Genomic DNA, 25,671 nt, shown 5'->3' with positions numbered 1-25,671 from the left:
TAGCACCTCCATCCAAGTTCTCTGCTGCCATGAGGGCTGATAGTTTGGGAGAGCTCAGCACAGAGTAGGGTAAATGATAGGACCCTCAAAGCCATCCACTGGAGCACCGATGGAGCCTGGATGAAGGGCTGGCATGGGGATAGACAGACTGGGTGGGGCCCTGGAAGAAAGAAGAGGCAACCAAGAACTGCAGGGCACCGGGAACTTGGGAAAGACAGCAATGGAGCTTGAGCTAGAAGATGCACAGGGACGGAGCAGAGGGTAAACCCAGAATGGGCTGACAACCTGGTTTCAGAGCCTTCATCCCGAGGAAACCCTGACTGAGTACCAAGGAGCTCCAGGGTGGAGAGAGAGGCCACTCACTGAACTTCTTTTCCAGGCTCTCCTCAAATTAAGAATGCAAAACAGAAAGATGTGGGTACCTGGAAGCAATACAGACTTGATAACAAGTAGGAAATCAAATCTGCATCCAATGTGCATAGCAATGTAACTGCTGTAACACCTACAAGAGGTCACCAATCATCTACCTTGGTATCCTTCAAATTCCATTTTATTTTTGTCCTGACTATCTCCAGGCTATTTTAACTCAGGACAGTGATAGCAGCAATGCCACAAGACACTGACTTCACTGGGAAATTTGTGGAAACGTCTAAAGCCGATTCTTAAGAAAGGTCCTTGAACCCACATATAACCAATTAGAGAGTCACAGGGTACTCAGTGAGGGTCCTCAGGACGCATCTGTGTGACATCCATGATAAAGCAGTAAGTGAAGGGTTCCATGCTGTGGTTTTCATAAATGTCAATGACAGCATCCCAAGGTCTGGAGAATCCTGACAGAGCTCAACTCTGATGTTCTAGAGCTTTCTCCTGCCATACCATTGCCACACATTCCTCCCCAGATACACTGTGCCATTTTTATGACTGTATGCTTCAAATATCTGTTTCTGCTTGGTTGAGCAACTCTTGCAGGTGGCACAGTGAGCTAACCTACAATTACTGCTCCATAAAATATCACTCTCACCCCTGCCCATGAGAACTCCTCACACCACTGTTGCCCAGACCACCATATACACTCTAAGGCATTTTGAGACTCTGCTAATACCAAGGTCCTGATCCAAGCCCATTACCTGAAAACTGTAACAGCAGCCACTGCCTCAAAAGCCTTGGGAAGGCCACTTGCCTGCTGTCCAGACTTACAGAACAAGGACTCCAGTTCAGTCATGTACTGACTGTGACGCTGAGCAGTCACTAACCCTTAAGCCTCAGTTCTCATCCATACAACACCATCCATCCCTGCATCACTAATTCAACATATGCAAGGTGGATATGGTATGCATAGTTTTAGCTACTCAGGAGCTGAGGAAGAAAAATGGTTTGAGCCCATGACTGAGACCGGCCTGCACAATGTATCAAGACAATGTCTAAAAAAAAAAAAAAACTTGTAAGATGGTATATGTAAAAAAAAAAAAAAAACCTTTAAAAATTATATAGAACCACTCTGTAAGGATATGTTGACCATAAAAATCTCAAAAGGCATTTCATTACTATGTCAGGCAAAAATTGACTCTTAATCGAGTTTTGAAACAGTATTGAGGCAAATTATTAATTACTTAATTAACCTTATGGGCAAATTAATAACTCATATTAGAAAGGATTTCCTTTATGTTTATAAGAAAAGCATACCACGTATTTAAACCGCCTAAGACAACCCTCTTTAGCACCTCACCATGTCAAATAACCATATAAACACAGGAAATGACACTTGGGAGCTGAAAGCAGCAGCTGAGTCAAAATCAAGAATCCTTTGCTAAAAATAAAATAAAATATAACTTCACCAAGGAGAATTTAGCCCTAAAGGCAAAACCATCTTCTCAAACAAAATGAAAGTCAACTTACAGGCCCAGGACATGCAGAGTTCTTATAGCTTCATTCATATCACCCAACTATTCATGCATACCTGATGGAGGGGACCCGTCATTGCTATTAAAAATATGTACATGACTGTTCAATTTTCTTTCCTAAAAAGTTCCATCAACAGTATTGACAGTTATTTAGCTGATGAAACACAAGTTGCATTCACTGGTCTAAAGCCCATCTTACCACAATTCTACTGTTGCTTTGTTTCTACAAAGCCAGTCCCAAGGAGGTGACACAAGATTAGGAAAGACAACTCATTAAACTCCAGCCACTTCTCCAACTGAACAAGAGCAGTGTGGGGAGGGAAGGAACTAGCCAATGGTTTTCACTTACCACAGCTATTGACTCTTTTTCAATTTTTATATCATTAACTATTCAAACTACTTTTCTGCCAAATGATTTCAAACACTTCCAGAAACACAATCTTTTCAGCATTGTCACACCCAAGAAGAAAGAAAACAAGTGCCAACAGCAGAGGACAGAAACAGGAGAGAAGGCCAAAATCAATTACCTGCAATAAGTCAAACCTCAAGGGAAGCCTCTTGAGGACCTGGGTACCCTGAAAAGTACCCTAGCTTCATTTCTAAGCAAATCAGATGGCTGTTTGACCCTAAAGCAATACCCTTACCAAAACAGTTTTCATATTGACACTGTTATGCAATTAAAGCAGAAATATAAAATGATTAAAATAGAGAAGAAACTCCCACATCACTTCATCAAAAGCAGTATCCATCAGAAAAGTTTATTTTATATTATTTATTATCAAAATTAAGACCAGTGTATAAACATACTTGCCAAGAAATAAGCAACTCTGAGCTTATTACATTGCACAAACATTACATCAACAGGTCACTACTCACATTTGTAGGTCTAAGGTAAGGAGTCAAACCATAAAAAGGACATTTCTGAAGTACCCTGTGCAGGTATAAACTGGCTGGGTCACACAATTCTAGTGTAGGAGGTAGTCACAGAAAAAAGCCCAATGAAATCCTCTTAGCCACTGAAATAGGAATCCTGAAAACCCTCTAGCATGAAAAGAGGCTGGGCCACTGCATGGAGAGGTTGGTAAGACACCCCTTTACTGTGGAGCAAGAGTCCACGTATTCTCACACACCTCACATGGCCCCTGAGAACAAAGTTTCAGCTTCCATGATCCCAGCCAGCAACCTCAACACACCTGCCCTGGCACTTCCATGCCATGCCCAAAGGTATGACCCCACTTTAGAATGAAGACACTGAACGTGGCAGACAGAGCCACTCGTGACAGAAAGGTCCCTGCATAGCTAATCCCTTACTCTAATCACCAAACCCTGAGCCCTGTGACAAGTGTATGAAATTTTCCAAGTCCTAAAGAATTTGTGTACTTAGCGTATTTTTTTTTTAAGAGAAATGGTTCTTTGTGAACTGTCTTCCCCACAGCAGACACACTGCTTCCCTCCAAAAGTGACATCAAGTCCAGCTGAGAGATCCACACTTTCTCCAGGTTGCAGCAGCTACTCGCACACTTCCAAGGACTAGCAGGAACACGGGAACACAGGGATATAGCTATGTCCGTGGCTCCCTCTGGACCTGTGGTGGCTGAGTGCGATGATCCCTGGCATGCACAGCTGCTGGGCTGCCTAAATAGACTGGAGGCTGAGTCTGCAGATGAAGGGAGATCTGAAGGAACCCAAGTACAGATGTCCATCGTGTTCATGTGCTTCACTCACATAGGTGACCACCACTCCATCAGGATCATGCAGGCTTCTCCGGAAGGCACCGCTGTCACTGACTTCTAGGACCAGGCTATACCGTGGCACAAACTTCATCACCGTCTCCTGACTAAACAGCTGGAAAGGAAATATCAGGGAAGAGAGCTTACCTTGTGACTGTAAGCAAACTGACCACACAACTTCTCATCATATAAGAGTAGCCCAGAACCCTGGGGATAGGAGGTCCCATAGGGCAAGGGCAAAATCATGTACCCCACTCCCATGCAGATCTGACTAAGGAGGTCAAGGATTCACAGGGACAGCAATGGCTTAGCTAACTACAGAGAAATGCAAGATCACATTCCAAGAAATCATTACACTGAAGTCAAGCTGAGAACCATCTTTGCCCAGCTTAACCCCAAGTCCTCTAGTTGGGTTTATATACTCAAGGAGTGTAAGAGGAAAGTGATGGGTGTTTTAAAAGCCTTTCACTGTTAAAAAGGGCTGCGAGGTTTAAGTGAGCAAGTCCATCCTAAGATATCACCTCTAAACAAGCCTGCTTTGCTATCTTCCTTGAAGCTTGGTCTGAAGTCCTTGTAGGCATGCCCCTTCACAGCTGAGCTGGGCACCCCTGAGCCCAGCTACAAACAGATGTAGCCTTGTGGATCTCATAAAAAGTTTAAGCAGAGAAATCCCATAGAAGGACATGATTTCTGGCACTTGAGAAAGACACTTGAAAGAAGAAATCTGTGTAGAGTTTAGAACCAGGCCTGAGTCTCCTCAAATAGGGGCAACAGCTATAACATAGTTGTACTTGAAAGAACTGATTAAACAGTAAACACATTTATGTATTGTGGCAAGCATTTGTAACCCCAGACTTGAGAGGCAGAGGCTGGTAGATTCTAGTCAAATCTAGGCATATAGTAAAACGCTGTCTCAAAAACAAAGGAAATACATGCAAGATAAGGGGACCCGGGCATCTCACTGTAAGACAGGGAAGGTACAAAGATGAGTAGAACTAAGAAAACTAGAATAAAATCCATAGGGTTCAGTTATACTACAGGTAATTTGCATAAACTATGGCTTTTAAATTTAAATGAGTATGGTAAATAAATGTAGGTATAAGCATGTACTTGCACTTTCCAGCTTTGTTCCTGAGAAAACTATGAACAGTGCTGACCAAAGGGATGAACATATGGCACCCAGAAGCCCAAGTACTCGCCCCAGAGAAACGGCCTGTTCTAGAACAGGGAAAAATGCAGAATGTGTGTGTTCATTTCCTCAGAATTAAAACATTAGGCTAAAGAATAAAACCTGTTTATGGTACTGGGGAGTCCCTTTGTCAGCAAAGTGCTTACCACTCAAGCAAAGCCAGAAGTGACATACCCAGTGCTGGGGCCATGGAAATAAGCAGAACCCTGAGGCCCAAAGACTGGCCAGCCTTGCTACCTGATGAACCCCAGATGAGACCCTGTTTCACAAAATAAGGTAGACAGTTCCAGAGGACTGACTCCTACGGTTGACATCTAGCCTCCATACAAATGCATACACCTAAGCGTGAACACACACGTTTACTTAAAAGTAGGCGTGACAGGTAGCAAATATTCTAAATAGAACTGAAGTCTGAGAGCTATTCAGGCCAACGGAAATAGACCATTAGACTCATCTCCATCTTGCTTTTTGGAAACAGTTTTCATAATTACCTTAAAAATCATTCTCTTAATAAAAGGCTTCTCAGATAAGAAATCCAACATGGAAAACCCAGGGTTAGCACGAATTGTCGCAGCAGCAACCCAGTATCCGCCAGAGCTGCTGGGCCGGATATTGTCAGGAAATCCAGGCATGTTCTCCACAAACATATCTGCCCCACCTTTCATCAGGCCAGACACATAGACTCTGAAAAACATGCCCAAGTAGGCAATGCAAAGTTGAAAACAATTTAAGGAAAATTTTTAAGAATGAACACTTGGTGCCCAGAAGCCCAAGTACACCCCAGAGAAACGGCCTGTTCTAGAACAGGGGAAAATGCGGTATGGGTATGTTCATTTCCTCAGAATTAAAACATTCCCTCCTGCAGAGGAGAGGGGCTCCCAAGATGGGGAAAGCCAAGGAAAGTCATGAGACTCACAGGGTATGGAGGAGGACAGAAGGAGGCCAAAACAGTCACTGTAGACAGCAGCAGGACTAACGGGTATGGGGTGGCCTCTGATGTCAGACAGGTGAAGTGACAGTTTTCTGCCACGCACAAAGCTGGTCTTTGTTCAAATACATGTATGGAACATACTATACATGTGTCTGTTGCGAATGCAGAGTGAGCTGCTGACAGAAATCTTAAGGACCACACAGGCAGGAAGAACCAAAGCCCACCTTACAAGGAAACAGGCTGCAGGCTATACAGATAGCATGAAATCAAGACACATTTCAGACATCCATTCACCTCAATTCTATTCTACCATAGGCCATGACAAGATCTGGAGAAGAACACACACACACACACACGCACGCACACGCACACGCACAGGCACACGCACACGCACACGCACACGCACACACACACACACACACACCTTCGTATCCTGGCCATGGTTGTCTCTGCCACCAGAACGAAGTCTTCCTCGGGAGACAGCTGAACTCCATTAGGGAACCGCATCTGGTCCAACAAAACCCTCACTTCTTTTGTCACAGTATCATACTCCAACAGGCTGTGGATGGCCCAACACAGCAGTCACAAAGGGGGAGAGCCCAAGATCTCCTGTGGCCTTGGGGAAAGGGAAAGTGACTCAGCCTCCCACTGGAGTGATAAAACCCAGTCAGGGATCTGTATGGACATGGTTCCAGGCTGGCTAGTAAGGGCCCTCCCTGTCCACACCAGATCCAGACCAGATCTGACAGACCAGAGAACTAGGTCAAGAGTGAGGTCTAGCACACCAGCCTTTAGAGACATGACCTGAATCCTAGGCCTGCTGGGGGCCCACCCACTCTGTCTAGAACCCCATGGATAGACTTCATTTTATTTGCTCTGAAGAAGGAAGATCATATTGGCAGTCACCTGACTCCAGAGCCACTAAGGTCTTGCTCCTAGACACGGGCATTCTGTGCTGAGACCCTGCTACAGCTTCCAGCAGAAACAGGTGTTACCTGACACCTGTGGCTCATCTACTAATTGAAGGGAACACTAAAAGGAACACTTGCCGCCCATCATCAGTGCCCTCCATCACCAGGAGCAGGTAGTCCCGTCTCTGCCACTTGCTGCTGGAATCAGTGAAATAAATCTTCCTCCCATCCCGAGTGACAGTGAGGTCATTCACGAAGGACATTTTCTTGCCCTCAATGGGAGTCTCAGAGGACAGCAGCAGTTTCACTGCACCTGAAGTCAGCAAAATGAAAGATTTGCTGTCATTTTAGGAACTTGTTTCTTGATAATTTCACGATGTTAATCAACCCAACCGACATCAAGAGAAAAAAACTTAAATAAGCTTTTCTATCCCACTGTGAGAACAGTTATCAGTCATTAGGTGAAAATCTTGGGGTTTTTTTTTTTTTGTTTTGTTTTTTTTGTTTTTTTTTTCGGGGATTGGGGGGGGTGTTGAGATAGAGTTTCTCTGTATTGTTTTGGAGGTTATCCTAGAACTCACTCTGTAGACCAGGCTAGCCTCAACTCACAGAGATCTGCCTGCGTCTGCCTCCAGAGTGCTGGGCAAAAATCTTGTTTTTTTAGACTAAACTTTTACCAAAGGCAGATTTATAAAGGTGAAGAGCACATTTTTTTTTTTATTGAAATAAACAAACTTAAAAAAAAATATTAAGATCAATACACAATAAAAATCTAGTACTATTTGTTGCTGGAGAGAAAAAAAATTATAGATTCCATTCATCTGCTTTTATATTAAGTAGCAACAATACCAAGTTTTTAAAACTAGTCAGGAGTGAAGAACACATTACTGTCCTAGGTAGGAGAGGTAGAGGTTGGAGGAGAGCTTGAATGGGCAATACAATGAAGCACCACCTTCCCCTTCCCCCAAGCTCAAAACTCTAATAAAAGAAAGGACATATATTGAGTGCCAAGCTCTCTAGATACATTATTATTTACCCCTGTGCAAGAATCTACAAGTAAGGTTCACTATTAATCTTCCCTACTATGTGGAAAAATAGGAACAGAGAGGCTATATGTCCTCCCTAGTCATAACCACCAGAAAGCAGAGGACAGGCTGTAGTGCCCATTGGCCAAGCCCCACGCATAGATCTTACATGCTATGTCCTCCATGGAGAGAGCACTCAGCACATATTATAATACCAGTTCTGGTAATATCATGTTCAGTGATGAGAGAGAAAGGAGTAGAACTGTCTAAGGGGAAAAAACAAAAAAGGATTCTCACACAGGAGGATGAGGAACAAATGTTTACAACACAATCCTTCTGAGAGCCAGTGGCTAAAACACAGATGCAGAGAAAAACTGGGCAGGGACCAAGGCGGCTCAGAAAGTTCTCTGGTGGCCAACACGAGTGGCAATACTTGTGCTGTTATTTAGTAAGAAGACACTGTAGTTGCCTGTAGAGTATATTTTAAAAATCTTATTAAATATGTTTTATGTGTATACTGTTTGAAAGAGCTGAAAATATCAAAGAAATAAGTTGTACATACGTTTCTGAGGATTTACTTCAAATAATCCCTTGTACGCATCAACCACAAAGAGAGTTCCATTGGGCCCTGCCCGGATGCCCAGGGGTCTCCCACAGGTAGGTTCATCATCTCGGGTTTCTAGGAAGATAGGAAGATACACAACAGGAATGAGTGGCCACTTCAAGAGTCTACCTGTGCCCTCTTCAGTGTCCAAGTATCTCTTCCACACCTCCCTAAACAGACACCATGCTGTACAGAGCAAGAAGATCACAGACCCGCCCCTCTGTAGAGGATCAACAGGGATGCTTACTGTGGATGCTACCACACCATATACTTACAGAATGAGCGAGCTATAAGATACTTACTGCAAGTGTTACTGCACCACAAGGGATGCTTACTGTCCAGTGCTCAGTGTAGGGGCTGAGTGCGGGTGTTATGTGTGGAGGAGAAAGGGCAGACTGAAGCAAATACAGAGTATGAGCATGGGTATCCAGGGACTCATTCAAATGTTGGACAGTACTTTTCAGAAGACCCTAGTAATTTTTATTTTGATTCTGTATGTTTATGTTGCTTTTATTTTGAAATAAAAATGTATATTTTTTATAAAACATCCCAGCTAATAAAAATGATAACTAGGCCATAAATTGTAGTGGTAGAACACTTGCTTGGTAATCAGAAGGCCCTGGATTTCATCCAGAATACCACAATAAATAAATAAATAAATATAAATAAATAAATAAAATTTATAATAAGTTAATAGAATAATGGTAAGAATCCTGTTGATTAGTTTTTAAGCAGTGCAATTGTCTGCTCATGCTTCCAAAGTCTAAATGATTTAAGGCTTCTCAGACTTGAGTAACACAACTGAAATCCCTGAGGAGCTACTAAGGAATCACATATAAGCCCCAGACAGTCACAAAGCCCCTGCCTTTATATAAAGCAGCACCCACACCCACAGCGATTGATAGCTGAAGTTCCCATGGGGCAACCAGAGACTGAATGGGAAGATGAGGGGATACAGCACCAGGAAATACTCAGCAGGTACATGACCAATGCCCGACTGGAAAACTAGGACATCAGTGTGACTACCACAGGCTCTACTGGGCACTCCAAAGCCAAATGACCAGAAGGCAATAAAAAATTGAGGTGACACCACAGTGTGTCCAGTCTGCCAAATGATCAGCAATTCTCCAACAGTGAAAGTGACATCTAGGGGAAAGTGACAACTTTCTGAGTGATGTTACCAACTTACTGCAAGGGCCTGAACCAAACCGGGCGATGGTCTCTATTTCCCCATTTTCAAGTTTTACAACTCTGCCATCCGCTGTACCAGTAAATATCACATCTGTTTAAGAAAACAAAAAGGGAAAAGATCATTAAAGGATTGGTCTTAGAGCTATGACCACACTGTTTCTTCTATAAGGTAAGCAGTTTGGTTATATTTTAACAGCCAAAAAGGAAACAGCAATTCTGAAGATGATGGGGGAATTATGTATGGTAAATTTTTAAATCCTTAAAATTTAAACTAATAAGCCAGGGAGTGGTGGCACATGCCTTGATCCCAGCATTCAGGAGGCAAAGGCAAAAGGATCTCTGTGAGTTCAAGGCCAGGATGGTTTACAGAGCAAGGCCCAGGGCAGGCTCCAAAGCTACACAGAGAAACCCTGTCTTGGGAGGGAAAATAAAGTAACAAAACTATGGGATCTCCCTCAAAGCATACAATTGTCCAAGACTGTCCAAAGTCTGTACATAGGCTATATTAACAGACCTGTGTGTATTAAAGAAACCGAATAAATAATTACAATCTTGCAAGACAGAAAGCATCACCCCCAACCAGCTGGCTCACTGGTGAATTCTCCCTTAAGAAATTATAGTCAAATCTCAAAAATTTGCTTCAGAAGGTCACAGCTGAAATAACACCTCTTAACTCATTCTATGAATTATAATTTCTGCATTGCCCTAATGAAGACATTAAGAGAAACTACAGACCAGTATCTCACAAACAGCTGCAAGAGGCAACCTGAAGAGACTGTATGATTCTAATGCCACATCTGGAAAGGGCAAACAGTGCAGAAATTTAAAAGTCACTAGTAGATGAGAGTTAAAAAGGGAAGGAGAACACAGGTGAATTTTAGGACAGTGAAAATATCCTCTATGATGGCATTATGAAAGTTCCAAATCCACAGAGTTCACAATGCCAAGAGTGAGCCTTAATTAAAACAGACAGAGGAAATAAAAACCCAACTATGGTGGGAGATGGCAACAGTAGAAAGGCTAAACCTATGTGCTGAACCCAACACCCATTCTCATAAAATCTCTACTTTTTGTTTCATTATTGTAAGCCTAAAACAGATTTTAAAAATAGTTTACTCTGGTCAAAAGCCCAAGGCTGAGGAGCTATTCATAGGTCCTAGAGGTGAACTTCCTGTTATTTTGCTAAACAGAAATGCTGTTAAACTGCCTTCTAAATGTCATTTATACACATATATTAGTGATGCCCTCAGCCTTGGTTGGAGCTTCCCTTTGCAGTGGGTGATGACTAATACAGACTCTACAGATCAAACTGCTGAGGATACATGACTGCTCAATAGACTTCATATCACCCCATCCAACACTCAGGAAACATGCCAGAAGAAGGGACAGAAAGAACATAAAAGCCACAGGATGGGGAAGGATGCTGTGAAATGCTTTCTTCTGCATGTGGCATGACTGTTACTTCATCAACTTAGAAGCTACGGTTACCTGCACAAGATGGGGCCTGTCAACATTTCACCATGGACTAGGGAGGGAGTCATGGGTAACTCCCTGAGGAAATACTGCAATTAGTGACTGCTGAGGGAGGGGAGTAGTTTTCTTCAGCGATACAAGCCTGTTATGCTGCCCATGCTCTCCCACCCAAACATTTTGCAAGCAACCATAGTTAAGCTCATTGGGCCATTTTAAAAATAAATAATAAAAACACAAACAAAAAGATGTAAAAAGACAACAAAACGATGTGTGTGTGTGTGTGTGTGTGTGTTTGCAATTATTAAAGAATAACAACATACAAAACTGAAGCCATTTTGAACATCTATGACAGAGAGTAAACAAAGTAGATTTTATAAATGTCAGAAGCCATGCACCCTAGTCTTGACCAGTGTGTGAATGCTTGCCTTCTGGGTTTCCCTGAGGCAAGACCCAAGGAGATAATTTCACACTCTGCAAGGACCAGTGGACCTGGAGAAGCATAGGACACTGCTAGATTCACATGGATTGAGGGCTCTTTTCTCTTTCATTATGTTGTTGATTCTTTTGGTGGCTTTTAGTTTCGTTTTGTCAGTTACACATTAGATAGCTGCAATTTTCTTTGGAAATTCTGTTCTTTCCCAAATATTTTCCCCTAAGATTTAACAGGGGACTAATACTTCTCAAATTTCTTATCTGGAATTACTAACTGCAATTCCTAATACTGGGAACTTTTCTGACTCAATAGAGGAAGTTAAATCAATGGGTCATACTGTTATAATTGTTCTAAGGAAAAGGTAGATAACACCCCCTTGTGGAGAAAGGGACTCATACATAGAACAGTACTGGCAGGAAATAATGGGTACATATAAGAAAACAACACCTGGAACATTAACCATGTCTCATAGTTCTGGGAAAGAGATTAAGGCAATATATATGCAGAAAAGGAGGAAGGTCTCAGGGAGACACATATTACCAACTGTTGAGGTTAAGTTCCCTGAACACCCAGCATATAGAATCAATGGTAGGATCTAGTATACTCCAAAAGGAAAAACTGAAGTGCAAAATATGGGTTGGATAGTTCCACCTTCACCATACACAGAAGCTTTCACTGGTAGAAGAAGAATGGTACGGTGGGATGGGAAAAGAATGCCTTATCAAAGTCTGCCCTTTATAGAGAGAATGAGATAAGACGTAAGTGCTGCAAGAACAGGATGTGCCTAGCTCAATATTTAGTTAAGCCTGCAAAAATGCTAAACTCTATGTCTAGAATGAGGCTATGTAGGCGGTGATAAAATGTATTTAAAATATAAACTTTGAGGTTAAATAACTCCCAAGGTTCACCTTGGATTCCTATTTGTAAGCAATGCAAAATTCACTGTCTAGAAAGAATCTCTGCATTATTCCTGCTACAAAGGTGGATGTTAGTGAAATAATTGCTGAAAAACATTTTTTAAAATGGATCATTTAAAAGCAGACATAGAATGTTAATTGGTGGTTGCTCTCCTCTAGCAACTATTCTGAGGCAGTCAGCACCTGCCAGTCTCCCTCAGGGTACCCTCTAAGCGGAGCTGCTGCAGCAACAGCAGGTATCTGGGTGCCAACTTGTAGCTCACATCCACAAGAATAGAAGCAGAGAGGTCCCCTTGGGTCCACACCAGAAATGACACTCAGTACACACAGCTCCTTAAAAGAAGAAAAGGGAGAAGGTAGAACAGGTACACTCACTAAGGCAGCGAAGGCCACCAAGCAACACTTAGAAGTCCCAGAAGAAGCCACAGTGTATGGCATGTCACCAGAACTGATGAACTTACTAACAAATGCCAAGACCTTTTCAGAGAAACTAAATTCTACCAGGAAGTATTTACTCTTATTGAAGGAGGAAAAGTAAAAAAGTTTACCAGTGATATAACAAGGTAACAACTGCAGAGATGGGCAGTCTTTGGGCCTCAATGGAAAAGCAGGGGCAGGACAAGAGTTTATCAAACGTGTGCAGCAATGGCCCTGGCCGGCCTAGAAACTAAACAAAGATGCACATGCACAAGGTCTATAGCCACTGCCCAGGTAATGTAATGGATGCAGGGCTGAAGCATTTCAAAGCTGCTACTCAGAAATCTTCACACCAAGTATCCTCATCTCATTAACTATGTCCTTTCAATACTAAGCTTAATTCTCATCCTGACCAAAAAAAAAAAAAAAACCCTACTGCTAGAGTCTAATTCATTATCAGGCCCAATTCTTGTTTTCAGAATCCCATCCTGAAATGGATGGGTTCAGTGGAAATACTGAGAATGAACTCGATGTCAGTGTCTGCATTTCCCTTTTGCCTCCTCACAATAGAGCACAAGAAAGTGTTCTGTGGAAATTAACTCAAACTCACCCCATGTAGCCTAGCACGGTAGTGTGCACCTTTAATCCTAGCACTCAGAGGGCAGAGGCAGGCAGCTCTCTGAGTTCGAGGCCCGGTCTACAGAACAAGTTCCAGGATAGCCAGGGCTACTTAGAGACACTGTGTCTTGAAAACAAAATAAAACATTCAAAATTGGGGTGCAAACCAGGCAGAAAGAAGAGAGAGCTGCTCCCTTGAGATGTCCACAACTGAGACACAAGCCCAGAGCTCCCCTACCTGGGGGCTGTGTGCCACTGCAGCTGCTCCCACAGAACCTACCCACCCTGAGTAACAGCAGCCTGGAAATCAGCCACGTGCATTCTACAGATCCCAGTTTACTTACCCCCGATATTTACCATGGACTCTGGCCCACTAAGTTGATTTTCAAATAGCCTTTCCGCTTGTCGCAACTTTGTATTTGGTTGCAGAACGCCAAACATGAAAGGGGGTTCTTTGAAGCTGTAACACAATACAATTGCAAGGATTTGTGTATAAAAATATCCATGAAGGAAAACATTTCCTGGAGACCCACGGCATGTCTATTTCCCTGTTCTGACATAAAGAATACATTCCCAATACATCCTTGAATGCCAGAAAATAAAGGTTGAGAGGGAAAATTCAAGGATATCAGAAAAGACCACAGTAGGAAATAATTATGAAAATACAAATATTGCATGTCTCCATACCCCAGACACCCCAAGAATCTCATCATCATCCTGGACCTCAGGACAGTTAGACCTCTTCCCACCCTCTGATACAGACAGCCCTGTAGCTAGTACCCATAGCTAGTACTGTCTGCCCGACATGGGGAGAGCTCCATCTACCTTCCACAGCTGACCACCTGCTTCATGTGCAAGGGAAGGGAGGCAGCCAGCCATGGGAACAACATCCAGTGCTCATGGCCTCACACAGGTGCACTCTGCTGAGTCCCAGACCATGTTCCCCTCCCAGAGGAACTCCAGAAACTTTCCTCCAAACTCATTCCCATCCACAAGCAAAAGTGCCATAGCTCCCAGCTACTGCTGAGGCCACCTTTAAAGAGATATGACTGAACCTTCCTCCCAGGTCCTCTGCTGTCACTCTTCCCTGGCCAGTATCTTCTCCCCTCTGCTTCCTCATCCCTACAGTCTATTCTCAATCAAGCAGCCCACTTCACATCACAACATTTGTCTGCTGATCCTTGCAACTGCACCATCTCAGTCAGAAACCAGTCCTTGGGGTGACTTCTTATGCTGCCCGATCTGGCCCTGTCACCGGTGACCTTGCTTCTTCTGTTCCCCATACCCTTTCTTTGGTGGGTCTTGAGCACCAGGTATCTTTGTTCCTTAACATTAACTCTCACATAAACTCCTCTTTCTTCCTTGGTGAAGCCTACCCTTAGAACCCAATTTAAAATTTGCCACCTCCCTGGGCTCGGCCCCATACTTGCTCTAATTTTTCCACTGCACGTATCATCCCATGTACTTTTGAATTTGCTTTTCTGGTGTGTTAGCCTCTCTGGTCCCACTAGAAGGGATGTTGTGTGGACCAGGAGTTCCTTCCTGCTTCCCTCTACTACATCTCAAGAACCTGGAAGGCAGGGAATTCCCAATACACACTGGTAAGGAGGAGGAAAATTATTTCCCATCCTCCATGAGACCTTGTCATTCAGCGAGGCCGTTTCCTGGCCTACTCACCAGTGGAGGAGAGGAGAAGGGACTAAGAGAATGTGGGGAATAAAATACTCTCTATTCTGCCTACCTCTCAGTTCACAACATTGTACTTTACTCTCTGTTGCCACTCCTGAGTCAGCACCACACCCATATTAAACTGTCTCTCCTCCCTCTGCCCTGGCTCTCAACCATGGCTATCCACCAACCACAAAGACAATCCCTTCCAGCTTAACTAGGAAGTTTCAGTGCCAAAGGAGGAGGCAGGAAGTAGCCTGCCTGCTTTGGCCAAGGAGTTCAGTTCTGACCCTGATAGGTCCCAACCACCAAGCTGAGCTTGCAAAGCAAACCATGTTTGAGCATAAAGTCAAGAACAGAGACGCTCAACCCTCCCCACCTGGCTTAAGTCCTTCCACTCAGGAAGTTCTCAAAAAGCCTTTGTGTGTTTATCCCTGCCCACAAACAGCCTGAGGACAATCTTAGTTGAGAAATAACAAGAAAATTGAAAGCCAGGCATTGTAGCTCATGCCTATCATCGCAGCACTCAGAAGGTTAAAGCTGGAAGACTGCCAAAAGCTTGAGGCCAACCTTGGCTACAAAGGGAGACCTTGCCTCAAAAAGTGAGGGGAGCATGGACAGGCAGACTTGTATGCAAAAAGGCAAGTGCAGGCAAGCGAGGTCCCCATGGCAGTAGTTTGCAGCAAAGGACAGCCACCAGGAAGCCCAAATCAGACAGTATCTTAGGGCCTCATCTGACTAGCCCAGGCCACAACCCATTAAAGTCAAAGCCAGTGACACTAGTGCACCATTGCTAAGTCTGTGGCTGTACCTTTATGTTCATTTATTATTTTTTTTTGTTCCAGTTTTTCAGCCAGAATCATGTTTTGCTCTTTCCTCTGGTATCAAGTGTATTAAAACCCCTTCGTTGGCTCTGTCAGCTCTTCAGTGGGCCTGTTTTCCATAGAAGGATATGGGTGTTTCTAGGCATTTAAAAATATACTTAATCACATCTTAATCCTTCTTGCCTAATCAGGTTCCCCTATAGCAACCAGTGCTCACTGTGTACAACTTCAAACCCTCACTGAGCTGTTTTTCTGTTTGCCATGGTCACACACCCCTTTTCAGCTAAGTTTCATCACCATTTTTTCCACACACAAACTGGTCTTCCCTGAGACCAAAGGATTTCAGTCAACCCCAACCTCACATCTTTATCCTTGACAAGGCTGGATCTAACCTGGCTTCTGATCACCAGCTATGTACACTGTTTACTTCCCTGTCTTATTCAAGGAGGCCTAAGTCAGTTCTGCTGGGAGTACAAGGCTGGGAGACAGTTTTCTACATCTTAAGAAGGGCCTCTGGCTGGGTGGTGGTGGCACATGCCTTTAGTCCCAGCACTCTGGAGGCAGAGCTAGGCAGATCTCTGTGAGTTTGAGGTCAGCCTTGTCTACAGAACTAGTTCCAAGACAGCTAGGACTGTTACACAGAGAAACCCTGATTCAAAAAGAAAAAAGGAGGAAGGAGAGGAGGAGGAGGAAGAAGAAGAAAAGGAGGGGGAGCTCTCTAAGAAGACTACCAGATGTCCTCATGCCTGAGGCTCAGGAAGTGTGAAAGAATACCCACTGTCATATGGATAATTAAAACCAACCCCTCAAGCTGACTAGGCCAGCATTCCCTATGGACAGTAAGATGCATGCTAATCCCATTTCCACAGCACTATGCACCTTTATTTGTAGTCAGTGATTTTTTTAGGTTTTGGGTTTTTTACAGTATTGGGGTTCAAATTGAGGGTCTCTGCACTTGCTAGGCAAATACTCTATTCATATCTCCCAAACTGTTTAGTTACTAAAGTTTAGTAATTCTAAATCCAACAAACAAGGTGACTCTTGCCCACATGTCCAATTAGGATCAGTACAATGCCTTCCCTCATCTCCGAAATCTGCTAGACACCTACCTTAGCTGCTGAACACATTCTTAGTGAATGGAATCCAATATAACATCTAAATTTTTATACATAAAACAGCAACACATTATTCAGTTGTATATAGTATCTTTGTTCCATAGTTAGACAATGAAGTCCTTAAAGTTTTACATGAAGTAAGTACTAACTCATCTAAAATAAACTTCAGATGGCTGCACTCCCACTAGTATTTCCAAGGGGAACCAGGAATCTTCAAAGGCTTTTGGCATGATGTTGAGAAACATTATTTTAAGGTATGTGACTTTGTTTATGTTGTACTTGTTTAACTCTGTGAAGCGGTGTTACTGTGCCTGTCTAAAACACCTGATGGTCAATGAGGAATTGAATGGCCAATACCAAGGCAAGAAAGAGGAACAGGCAAGGCTGGCAGGCAGGGAGGAGTAAGATGAAGAAAAATCTAGGAGAAAGGGGATCTGGGAACAAGAGAGGAAGAAAAACTTCAGGGGCCAGCCACCCAGGTACACAGCCAGACACAGAGTAAGAAGAAAAGAAAGGTATACAGGAATAGAGAAAGATAAAGGCCCTGAGGTCAAAAATAGATGGGATAATTTAAGAAACAAGCCAAGCTAAGGCTGGGCATTCATAGCTAATAATAAGCTTCCATGTGTGATTTATTTGGGAGTTGGGTGGCGGGCCCATCAAAAAAGCCAAAGAGTAAAGAGTAAAACTTCACACTACAGCATGATGACTTGGAGTTTTGCTATTGCAGACTCTGTGTGAATCCCCTATGTGAATTTGTCAAACTTTCTCAACCAAATAGAAGAGCTAGGATTTCCTTTGACTTCTAAAGGTAGGAGATAAAACAATTAGGAAATTAGAGGCTAAGGAGTTGAAAGAGCTCAGCTTCTTCACAAAAATCTCAACCTACCTCCTTCCCTTACTCTCCAGGTCAAACCACACAACCCTTCTCCAACCAGCCCAAGTTCAGTATCAGCAAACACCAATGACTACATGTTAAGAGGTTTTCAAGTTACAACAGACTAATTCCTCGCAGACCTCCACTGGTGAATTATAACTCAGCAAAAACAGAATACTGATTATAGATCTTAACAAAAGTTACATAAGTTTCTGCTACTTCAAATGAACTAGTGTCAGTTATTTCTAATGCTTAAGCTACTTTTATTCTGATTTTTATAGCTGGTTTCTGCCACAGTGGCAGGGGAAATTTCACATGTATTCAGTTATATCTAACTCAACATGAAACTCATGTGCTAAAGAAATAGAGCTCCCCTACTCATAACCAAGTTCCAGACCACACCGATTCCATCACACTCCCTCACTTGGTGCGGGAACCCTTCTCAAAACTGCTGTGTACTTACCTGAGAATTTGAGGATCTATGGGGGACTCCAACAGCATCATGGCTCCAAGCAGTGGAATGACAAGGGACACAGCCAACATCAAGAATGTCATTCGGAAAACTCTGCCACTAAAGGAGCTGCCAGAAATAAAACAGAATGGCAGTCAGCACAGCCACACAGTGACAGACCTGTCTGCTCTGGAGGCCTACTCTGAAGTGCAACTGCTCACCCAGTTTCTCAGCTCACCAAGTCTCCCCACTGCAAGGTCACTGGCTTTGTGATTCATGGTTAAACTTTAGCAGTTTGTCAATCTTGGCAGACACTACTATTTGTGTAAAATCTTGCAGCTGTGTGAAATACTTGGGTCAGTCATACTCCAAATAGTCTTTCTTCTAACAGAATTTCAAAGGAAAAACTCAACTTATAAATACAAAATGTAATGGGAGAGCCAGGTTGCAGCTCACAAACTGTAACCCCAGCACTTACAAGTCTGATGAAGGAGTATTATAAGTTTAAGGCCAGCCTGTACTATATTCCAAGATTCTAACTCAAACGACAGACTGAAAGACATGCAATGATGTGATGGACATATTCCCATACTCATCTACAGAGAGGATGAGCAAAGGGGTGTGTGGATTGATATTTTCATGAAGGAGTCCTGCCAACTCTCTGAGCCCCTAATCTCTCAAACACTTTACAACTCCTCATTTAGGAATCAAAGGAAATCTGTGCTCTTCCTTTGGTGGAATTTGACAAATGTTCTTAGGGAATTCACATAGATTCTGCACTTAAAATTCCAAAAAGCTTTACCAGTCTAAGAGGTACTGTTGGGATCTGGGTAGCTTTCAGACAAATGACAGGAATGATAGACACACATTATCATACTTATCTGGCTTTTTAAAAGTTGACAGTCTTTAGCCTCTTCCTACATAGACCTCATAGATTCATTATTTGCTTATAAACATTATATTGTAATTTTACTAAACACTTGACATCAAGATTAACATGAGAGGTATGGCAATATAGTGGATAAAGGATTTTCTGCCAAGGCTGATAATGTTGAGTTCAATCCCCAGAACCCACATGGCAGAAAGAGAGAACTATATACACACTGTGGCATGGATGCCTACACGCCTACACTCATATTCACACATTTACATACACACAAATTTTTAAAAATCTAAAATCATGACCTTAGAGGAAAGTTTCTATCCATCAATGTAGACATAAAGAAAAAGAAATGAGAAGTCATATCTAACAGAACAGATTTGAGGAAGGAGTTGGAGAGAGGTCTTGGTTCTGACAGGCAATGCCCACTGCCCAAACTGGACATCAGCAGAACTGGAAGGACATGATGCCTGCTCTCACCATTACCAATTAACAGAGAGGGAAGATGCCTGGACCCACAGATCTCAGGGTTTCAAAAAAAAAAAAAAAACTGTAAAAGCTCATGGTGCTATGTCTCTTCAATGTAACCACACATGTGACTTTTAGCAACTAGCCTTTCTCCCTGATCTGCAATGAGGCAACTTTAACCCAAAACCCTCTGTTCTACTATTTCTTGTTAGCAGCTGCCACTTGTCCAACAATTCTGTACAAATCTCTTAGTTCTGGGGTGTTGGTTCTTTCCCACCATTTTCAGCCCCTCCAGGCCACATTCTTGAAGCCTCTTCTGATGTGGCTGAGCCTGATGCTATTTCTCTTAAGTCCTCCACAGATCTTGGCAAGCACCTTCTGTGTAAAACCAGTTCTCAGGGCATGATCTTTATGTTTGGTCAGAATGCCTGTGCCCACTCATTCAGTGACTTTCAGCCTCCCAGACCTTTTGAGGAAGGCTACCAGAGGTCTGATGAACTCCTGCTGGTTTATCTCTTTTAGAGTAACACCAGGCACCATAGAGCCTCTGTGCTGCCCACCAGGGAAAAGGAAGAACTTCTATTACTTGGCATACAATCTTTCAGGTTCATTCATGTATTCATGATAAACAATATCAGTATTACTCCTTTTATTGGTTTTTACTGGTATAAGAGAGAGAGAGAGAAAGAGAGGGAGCACCAAATATGTTTAGCTACTCATCCACTTACTTACAGACATCATGTGTATGGGGAAATGGTTTCTTTCACATAGTGTAACTATGATTACTTACAGGATAAAAGGTGTCCTAATGGGATAATGAAAGTAACTGACCAACACTACAATCATTGTAAATCCACTGAGTTACACACATTAAAATGGTAACGTGTGTTACATGAGTTACATCTCAACAACAACAACAAAAAAATCTAAATTTATACAGTGGCAAATTATTGCAAAACTTCATCACTTTACAAAACAAACAACACTAAATTGAAGATGTTTAAATAAACTCTGTGATTTGTCTCCACTAAAGGAAAAGAAACTAAAAGTCAATGACTTCTCTATGCAGAATCCACACCATGTCACTGTACAAAGTTGATTTTCTTGAAGTGGCCTAAAGCTATTTACCACAATAGAAATTGAGAGGTATCTGTCCAAAACAGCTGGGTTAGTTACAAGTACCAACGATAGGAAAATTGTTGTTTAAAAACAAGAGTCCCAAAGAGAGACACACATATTCAAAGTACCCAGGGAACATTCTTCAGTGCAACCAGGATATTCTTTTTGTTGTTGTTGTTTTGTTTGTGAGACTTGGGGGAGGTTGTTGTTGTTGTTTTGGTTTTTTTGTTTGTTTTTATTTGTTGAGACAGGGTTTCTCTCTGTGGCTTTGGAGCCTGTGCTGGAACTAACTCTGTAGACCAGGCTGGCCTCGAACTCACCGAGATCAGCCTGCCTCTGCCTCCTGAGTGCTGAGATTAGAGGCATGTGCCACCACTGCCTGGCCCCAACCAGGATATTCTTGTCCTTTACAGGACACTAATGCAATCCTCTACTTTATCAGAACCAGCAGAAGAACACTATAATCCCAGACCTGTGGTGTCGGTTATCATTAGCCAAAACAAACAAGAAAAAATATCCAACCAAAGTAGAATTTTCTTTTTTCATCACCCAACAAAACAAATTCTCATAATCTGTGTCAGACTTACACACACTCTCCTTTACTGCAGTGCTACTTACATGGGAAGAGGGCTGTTAGGAATAGAACCCAGAGCCATGCACATGCTAAGCATGCACTGTCCCATTAAGGTACATTTCCAGCCCTGTATCTTACATTTCAAAACTTAGTGATCTGAATCAGAGTATGTGACACTCTACTTGGGTCACTGTCCCTTCACATTATGGTAAAAGGTTCAATTGTGTGCAAAGTAAGTTCAGCCAGGACTTAACACAAGTGTTTATAGCTGGAAAGGTAACCAAAATTCCTGAGATGACATGCAGTGGGAATCCCACATCTCCCATCTTGTCAGGATCTGGGCAAGCACCTTCTATTATTTTCTTTCTGTGATCCTGATGATGGAACTTAGGGCCTCTTACACATCACGCCAACTCTTATCACTGAGTGACATCACTGGCCCCTGACAAGACTTGCTGGGATCTAGTACTACTAGTCTCTTACAGTTAATAGGATCAAAGCTGGGAAAGAAGTTAGAAGCCCCCAGCTGGGTGCTTCCAATTGAACCTCCTCCATCAGACAATGTTAACTGTTTTGTTTGTTTGGTTTGGTTTGGTTTGGTTTGGGGGTTTTTGTTTTGTTGTTTGTTTTGAGACAGGGTTCCTCTATTACACAGCTCTGGCTGTCCTGGAACACAGTAGATAGACCAAACTAGCCTCACATGCAAGAGATTCACCTGCTTCTGCCTCCAGATTGCTGGGATTAAAGGCATGCACCTGGCACATTCACAGCTTTAAACAATGCCTGGAGATTCTGGTCTATGGATCCAGAGTGGGCCTGGTAATCCATTTTCCCCATCGGTTATTCCTGATGAACAGCTGGACACCATTAATCTTACCCAGTTTCCTCCTGAACTTCAGGATCCAGCTTCTACTGGTAATTTTGCTGGTAAAGTTTTATGAAACTCTGAGCACCACTGTCCAGTAGAATCTCCCATGATGGTGAAAATAAAGTAGACATTAACTACATGTAGCTACTAAGCACTTGCAATGGAGAGGGCTTGTCACATACATGAGGCAAGCTGCTCTTGCACTCTTATTTTGCACACACTTATTTTAGCCTAAGATTAACTCCTCACTACTGATCCTGGGAATTCACAGTCCACTTCAAGCCCTCCATGTTTTCTCCATGTTAGCACCCACATAATTTTAGCGTAAAGAAAGAACTACACCTTCACCTATATTTTCGCTTACAAAAAACACCACAGAGGCTATCAAGTTACTTCCCAGATGCAGCCTGAGTAACCTACTTGTTTGTTCAAATCTCTTAAGAAGAGCCTCGGGCAAAGCTTACTCCCTTGAGGACATGCACATCTTGAATTGCCTGTAGTCTCTATGGGAAAGGGCACAATCACAGTGATGCAACCCGTTTTGACAACTTACAAAATCCTCCGCCATTTCACCAGCCAAATTTGAAGGGTATTCTCCAACTCTCTCTGTATTTGCACACCAGACCACAGGGCCTTGAATCAGATAAAAAGACACCAAGAATGAACTGTGAACTCTGTAAGAAAAACAATCTATGGGTTCCAAATCCCTGGTGGACCTTGGGTGCCAAGAAAGCATAAAAGCCAAAGAGCAACAAGATTCCTCTTTTAAAGTGATGAAACCACAAATCTGCTCACTTTTCACATTCTTTCCTCCTAGAACCATCTTTATTCTGAAAAAAAAATTAATGTCTCACTTGAGCAATTAAAGAAGAATAAGTTAGCAGACCCTCTTGAAGTCTTAGATGAAAACATCATAATTCCAGCTTTCTGCTTCTCCGTCTTAAACTGGAAAACAGAAATTAGACCTGACAGATACCTTTACTATAAAAGCCTTCTGAAGCTTACTGAAAACACTGCTGTCAAATCCTCAATCCTTCACTTCTAAATAGTTACATACATTAAAAACTAAAGCCTTCTCTTCCTACACAGAAGGGTGTTTCAAAAGGTAGTTCATAGTGCAAGGATTACTCTTTGAATAAAGTTCCTGAAGCATGTGGGAAACCAATGTCAAACAGTGACTCTAAAGGGCAGTGCCATGGTAAGTAAATGCCCCACTCATCTGTGTCCCACATTGAATAAAAGGATTGAACAGTGAAATTCTGCTATGTAGTTCATTCAGACATCCAGAAGCTCTACCACCAAAGCTCACTTTCAAAGCATAATTCTGAAAGACGATTCTCAATCACAGTCCAGCTGCCAGTTCCAGCCTTCATTTATTTTCAACTCATTTTTTTAGTCAAACCATCTAACTCACAGCGACCTCCATAATCTCTCCAGTCAAACAAGAGTGTATGCTGCTTTTCCTGCAAATCGGGAAACTTTCCAAAGTACTGCTAAGGGCCCTTCCACTATTAAAATCTGTTTTCCTTCTTCTGTTCTGAAAACCCAATAATCCACTGCTCCATTCTGAGGTATGTCTAACATTCTGACATTGCAATCCCCCATTGTCATCTACAAAATTCACTCAACTGTGTAATCAAACTTTTTTTAAAAAGGAAAGATATCTCAATGTTTTAAGCGTTCATAACTTTTGTGTTAGGCTTACAGGTTTTGGCAAGTCTAAAAGTTTACTCTAACTTTTTGTTTGTTTATACTTTCTTCAGATTCCTTGCTTTCTTTATTTTCTGCACTGAAGGTCAAACACAGGACCTTTCAGATTTCTTTACTCCACAAAAACTTTCCTGACTCACACTCAACCTTAGACCCTTATGATAATCAAGAAGATAAATGGACAAACTCCTAGAAATTACTACCAAAAAAAACCAAACAAACAAATTAAAGTGCTGATGAAAAAGACAAGTAGGAATATTATAATTCTAAGTGTAGAAAGGAAGGTGGGTGACAAGAACTCACTTTAGGAACAACCACTACAGATCACTAAACAAAGATAGAAGGCAGTAAGAAACATTTACAAACAGCAAAGTCAAAACAGTGTAAGCACAGACGTAAAATACTGGAAAAGATCAGGTGGAAGGAGACAATTTTGGATCTAATTTGTAGTCTTTAAGGAGGAAATCCCACAGAGAACCCAAAAAAAAAAAAAAGTTCCTTTGCCTAGGGATCAGAAGTGTCACAGCAGCTGTTCTAAATGTTGGGCCCATGTACCAAGGATGCCCCAGGCTTCAAAACACTGCACTGAGTAGAGCCCTCTACTGCTCCATCCTTTTTCCCAGGTCTCCTAGTTTCTGCTGTCAGACTGGGCCACTCCTTGCCTATCCATCCTAAAGACTCGCCAGCCATTAGTAATTATTCACAATAGCCACAACAAGCAGGATGAACAATTTGTTCCAAACCTACCCACATTTAGCAAGGTGAGTCCTAGAAAAAGGGACCTCACAGCAACCTATAATGGCTGGTCCCCCTACTCAAGGCCCATACTAGCACTTTCCTGTTCTTTCACAAACTCCTTTCCAAAACCAAAGCATATTTTGTGTTCATCTTGTTATCATATGTCAATAAAGAAAAGCTCACCATCAGAAGCAAACACTGTCTATCATCCAGTATGTACCACACCCCTCATCACACTGCTAGTGACCAAGTAAATACTTCCAATATTTCTAGCACGTAAATTAATTCCACAACTTGGAGGCTGACCTAGAAAATCAAAATATAAAATTCACATCACAAAACTGAAGTGGATTTTAAATGCCTTATATTAGGGTTTAAGGCTCATGCTTCAGCTTTTGGCTAATAAGAGCATTCTTAAACACTGCAAAACTGGAGCTTTACTAATCGTCAGTAACTATTGTCACTACCAGAAAAACTGCCAACAATGTCATGTCGGTTCTCTACTCCGAGGTGACGACTACAGACTGCACCTACAGTAGGTGCAGAGGAGGATCTTCGCAGGACAGAGACCCCGCAACTTTTCTAGCTCCCCTTCAAGGAAAGTGAAAACGGGAACGCGAAAGTGTCAGGCTGGACGGTGGACAGGCGGCTGTCCCAGGAGTAACAGAGGATCCAGCAAGGACAAGTCGGGAATGACTCCAGCGGCTGGGGTGCGAGGAGGGACGGGGAAGGCCCGCAGCAGCGCGAGAGTGGGCAGCCCGGGTGCGCGCGAGGCCTCGCCCCGCAGAAGCGTCCTGTAGGTCAGAACCCGGTCCTCCGTCAAAGTGGGGTTAATGAAGAGGATTCCCGTCCACGGAGAGGATGGTCCCAGTCCAGGTTCGGCCTACCTGCCCTCCTTGACCTCCGGGGCCTGGCCATCGTCCGTGACGACCTGCGGCCGCAGGGGCCGGCGCTGCCGCAGCCCATCTGCCTCGCTCATCTTGCGCCCCTTTCACTTGCTCCACCGCCTCCTCCCGCACTGAGCCGCGCGGTTGCCAGA

General features: G+C 42.8%; 1 protein-coding gene across 2 annotated transcripts; it reads right to left on the bottom strand.

The window, feature by feature from the left end:
* Positions 1-2,658: 2,658 nt before the first annotated feature.
* On the bottom strand, positions 2,659-25,671 carry Apmap (adipocyte plasma membrane associated protein). Of its 2 annotated transcripts, XM_051194015.1 has the most exons (10): positions 25,520-25,656; positions 22,738-22,817; positions 18,288-18,404; positions 13,685-13,800; positions 9,481-9,573; positions 8,250-8,366; positions 6,801-6,975; positions 6,176-6,310; positions 5,312-5,504; positions 2,659-3,746 (listed from the first exon to the last, which is right to left on the bottom strand). In XM_051194015.1, exons 3-10 carry the CDS (start codon positions 18,377-18,379, stop codon positions 3,537-3,539), a joined length of 1,131 nt encoding a protein of 376 aa, XP_051049972.1. In that variant the 5' UTR covers positions 18,380-18,404; positions 22,738-22,817; positions 25,520-25,656; the 3' UTR covers positions 2,659-3,536. The 2 variants fall into 2 exon arrangements, with proteins under 2 accessions (XP_051049972.1, XP_051049965.1); XM_051194008.1 differs by lacking the exon at positions 22,738-22,817 and having other exon boundaries at positions 25,520-25,671.

The sequence above is a fragment of the Phodopus roborovskii genome, unplaced genomic scaffold (genome assembly GCF_943737965.1).
Source record: "Phodopus roborovskii unplaced genomic scaffold, PHOROB, whole genome shotgun sequence".
Taxonomy (NCBI): domain Eukaryota; kingdom Metazoa; phylum Chordata; class Mammalia; order Rodentia; family Cricetidae; genus Phodopus; species Phodopus roborovskii.
This window is presented reverse-complemented; position numbering and strand designations above follow the sequence as displayed.

Excerpts from the sequence above, each read along its gene's own strand:
- Apmap (XM_051194008.1), bottom strand. The coding sequence starts at position 25,611 with ATGAGCGAGGCAGATGGGCTGCGGCAGCGCCGGCCCCTGCGGCCGCAG. Across the intron at positions 8,367-9,480 it reads GTTTGGTTCAGGCCCTTGCA|AAACCCGAGATGATGAACCT; the intron begins GTAAGTTGGTAA and ends CTATCTTCCTAG. Across the intron at positions 5,505-6,175 it reads ACCATGGCCAGGATACGAAG|AGTCTATGTGTCTGGCCTGA; the intron begins GTGTGTGTGTGT and ends CATGTTTTTCAG.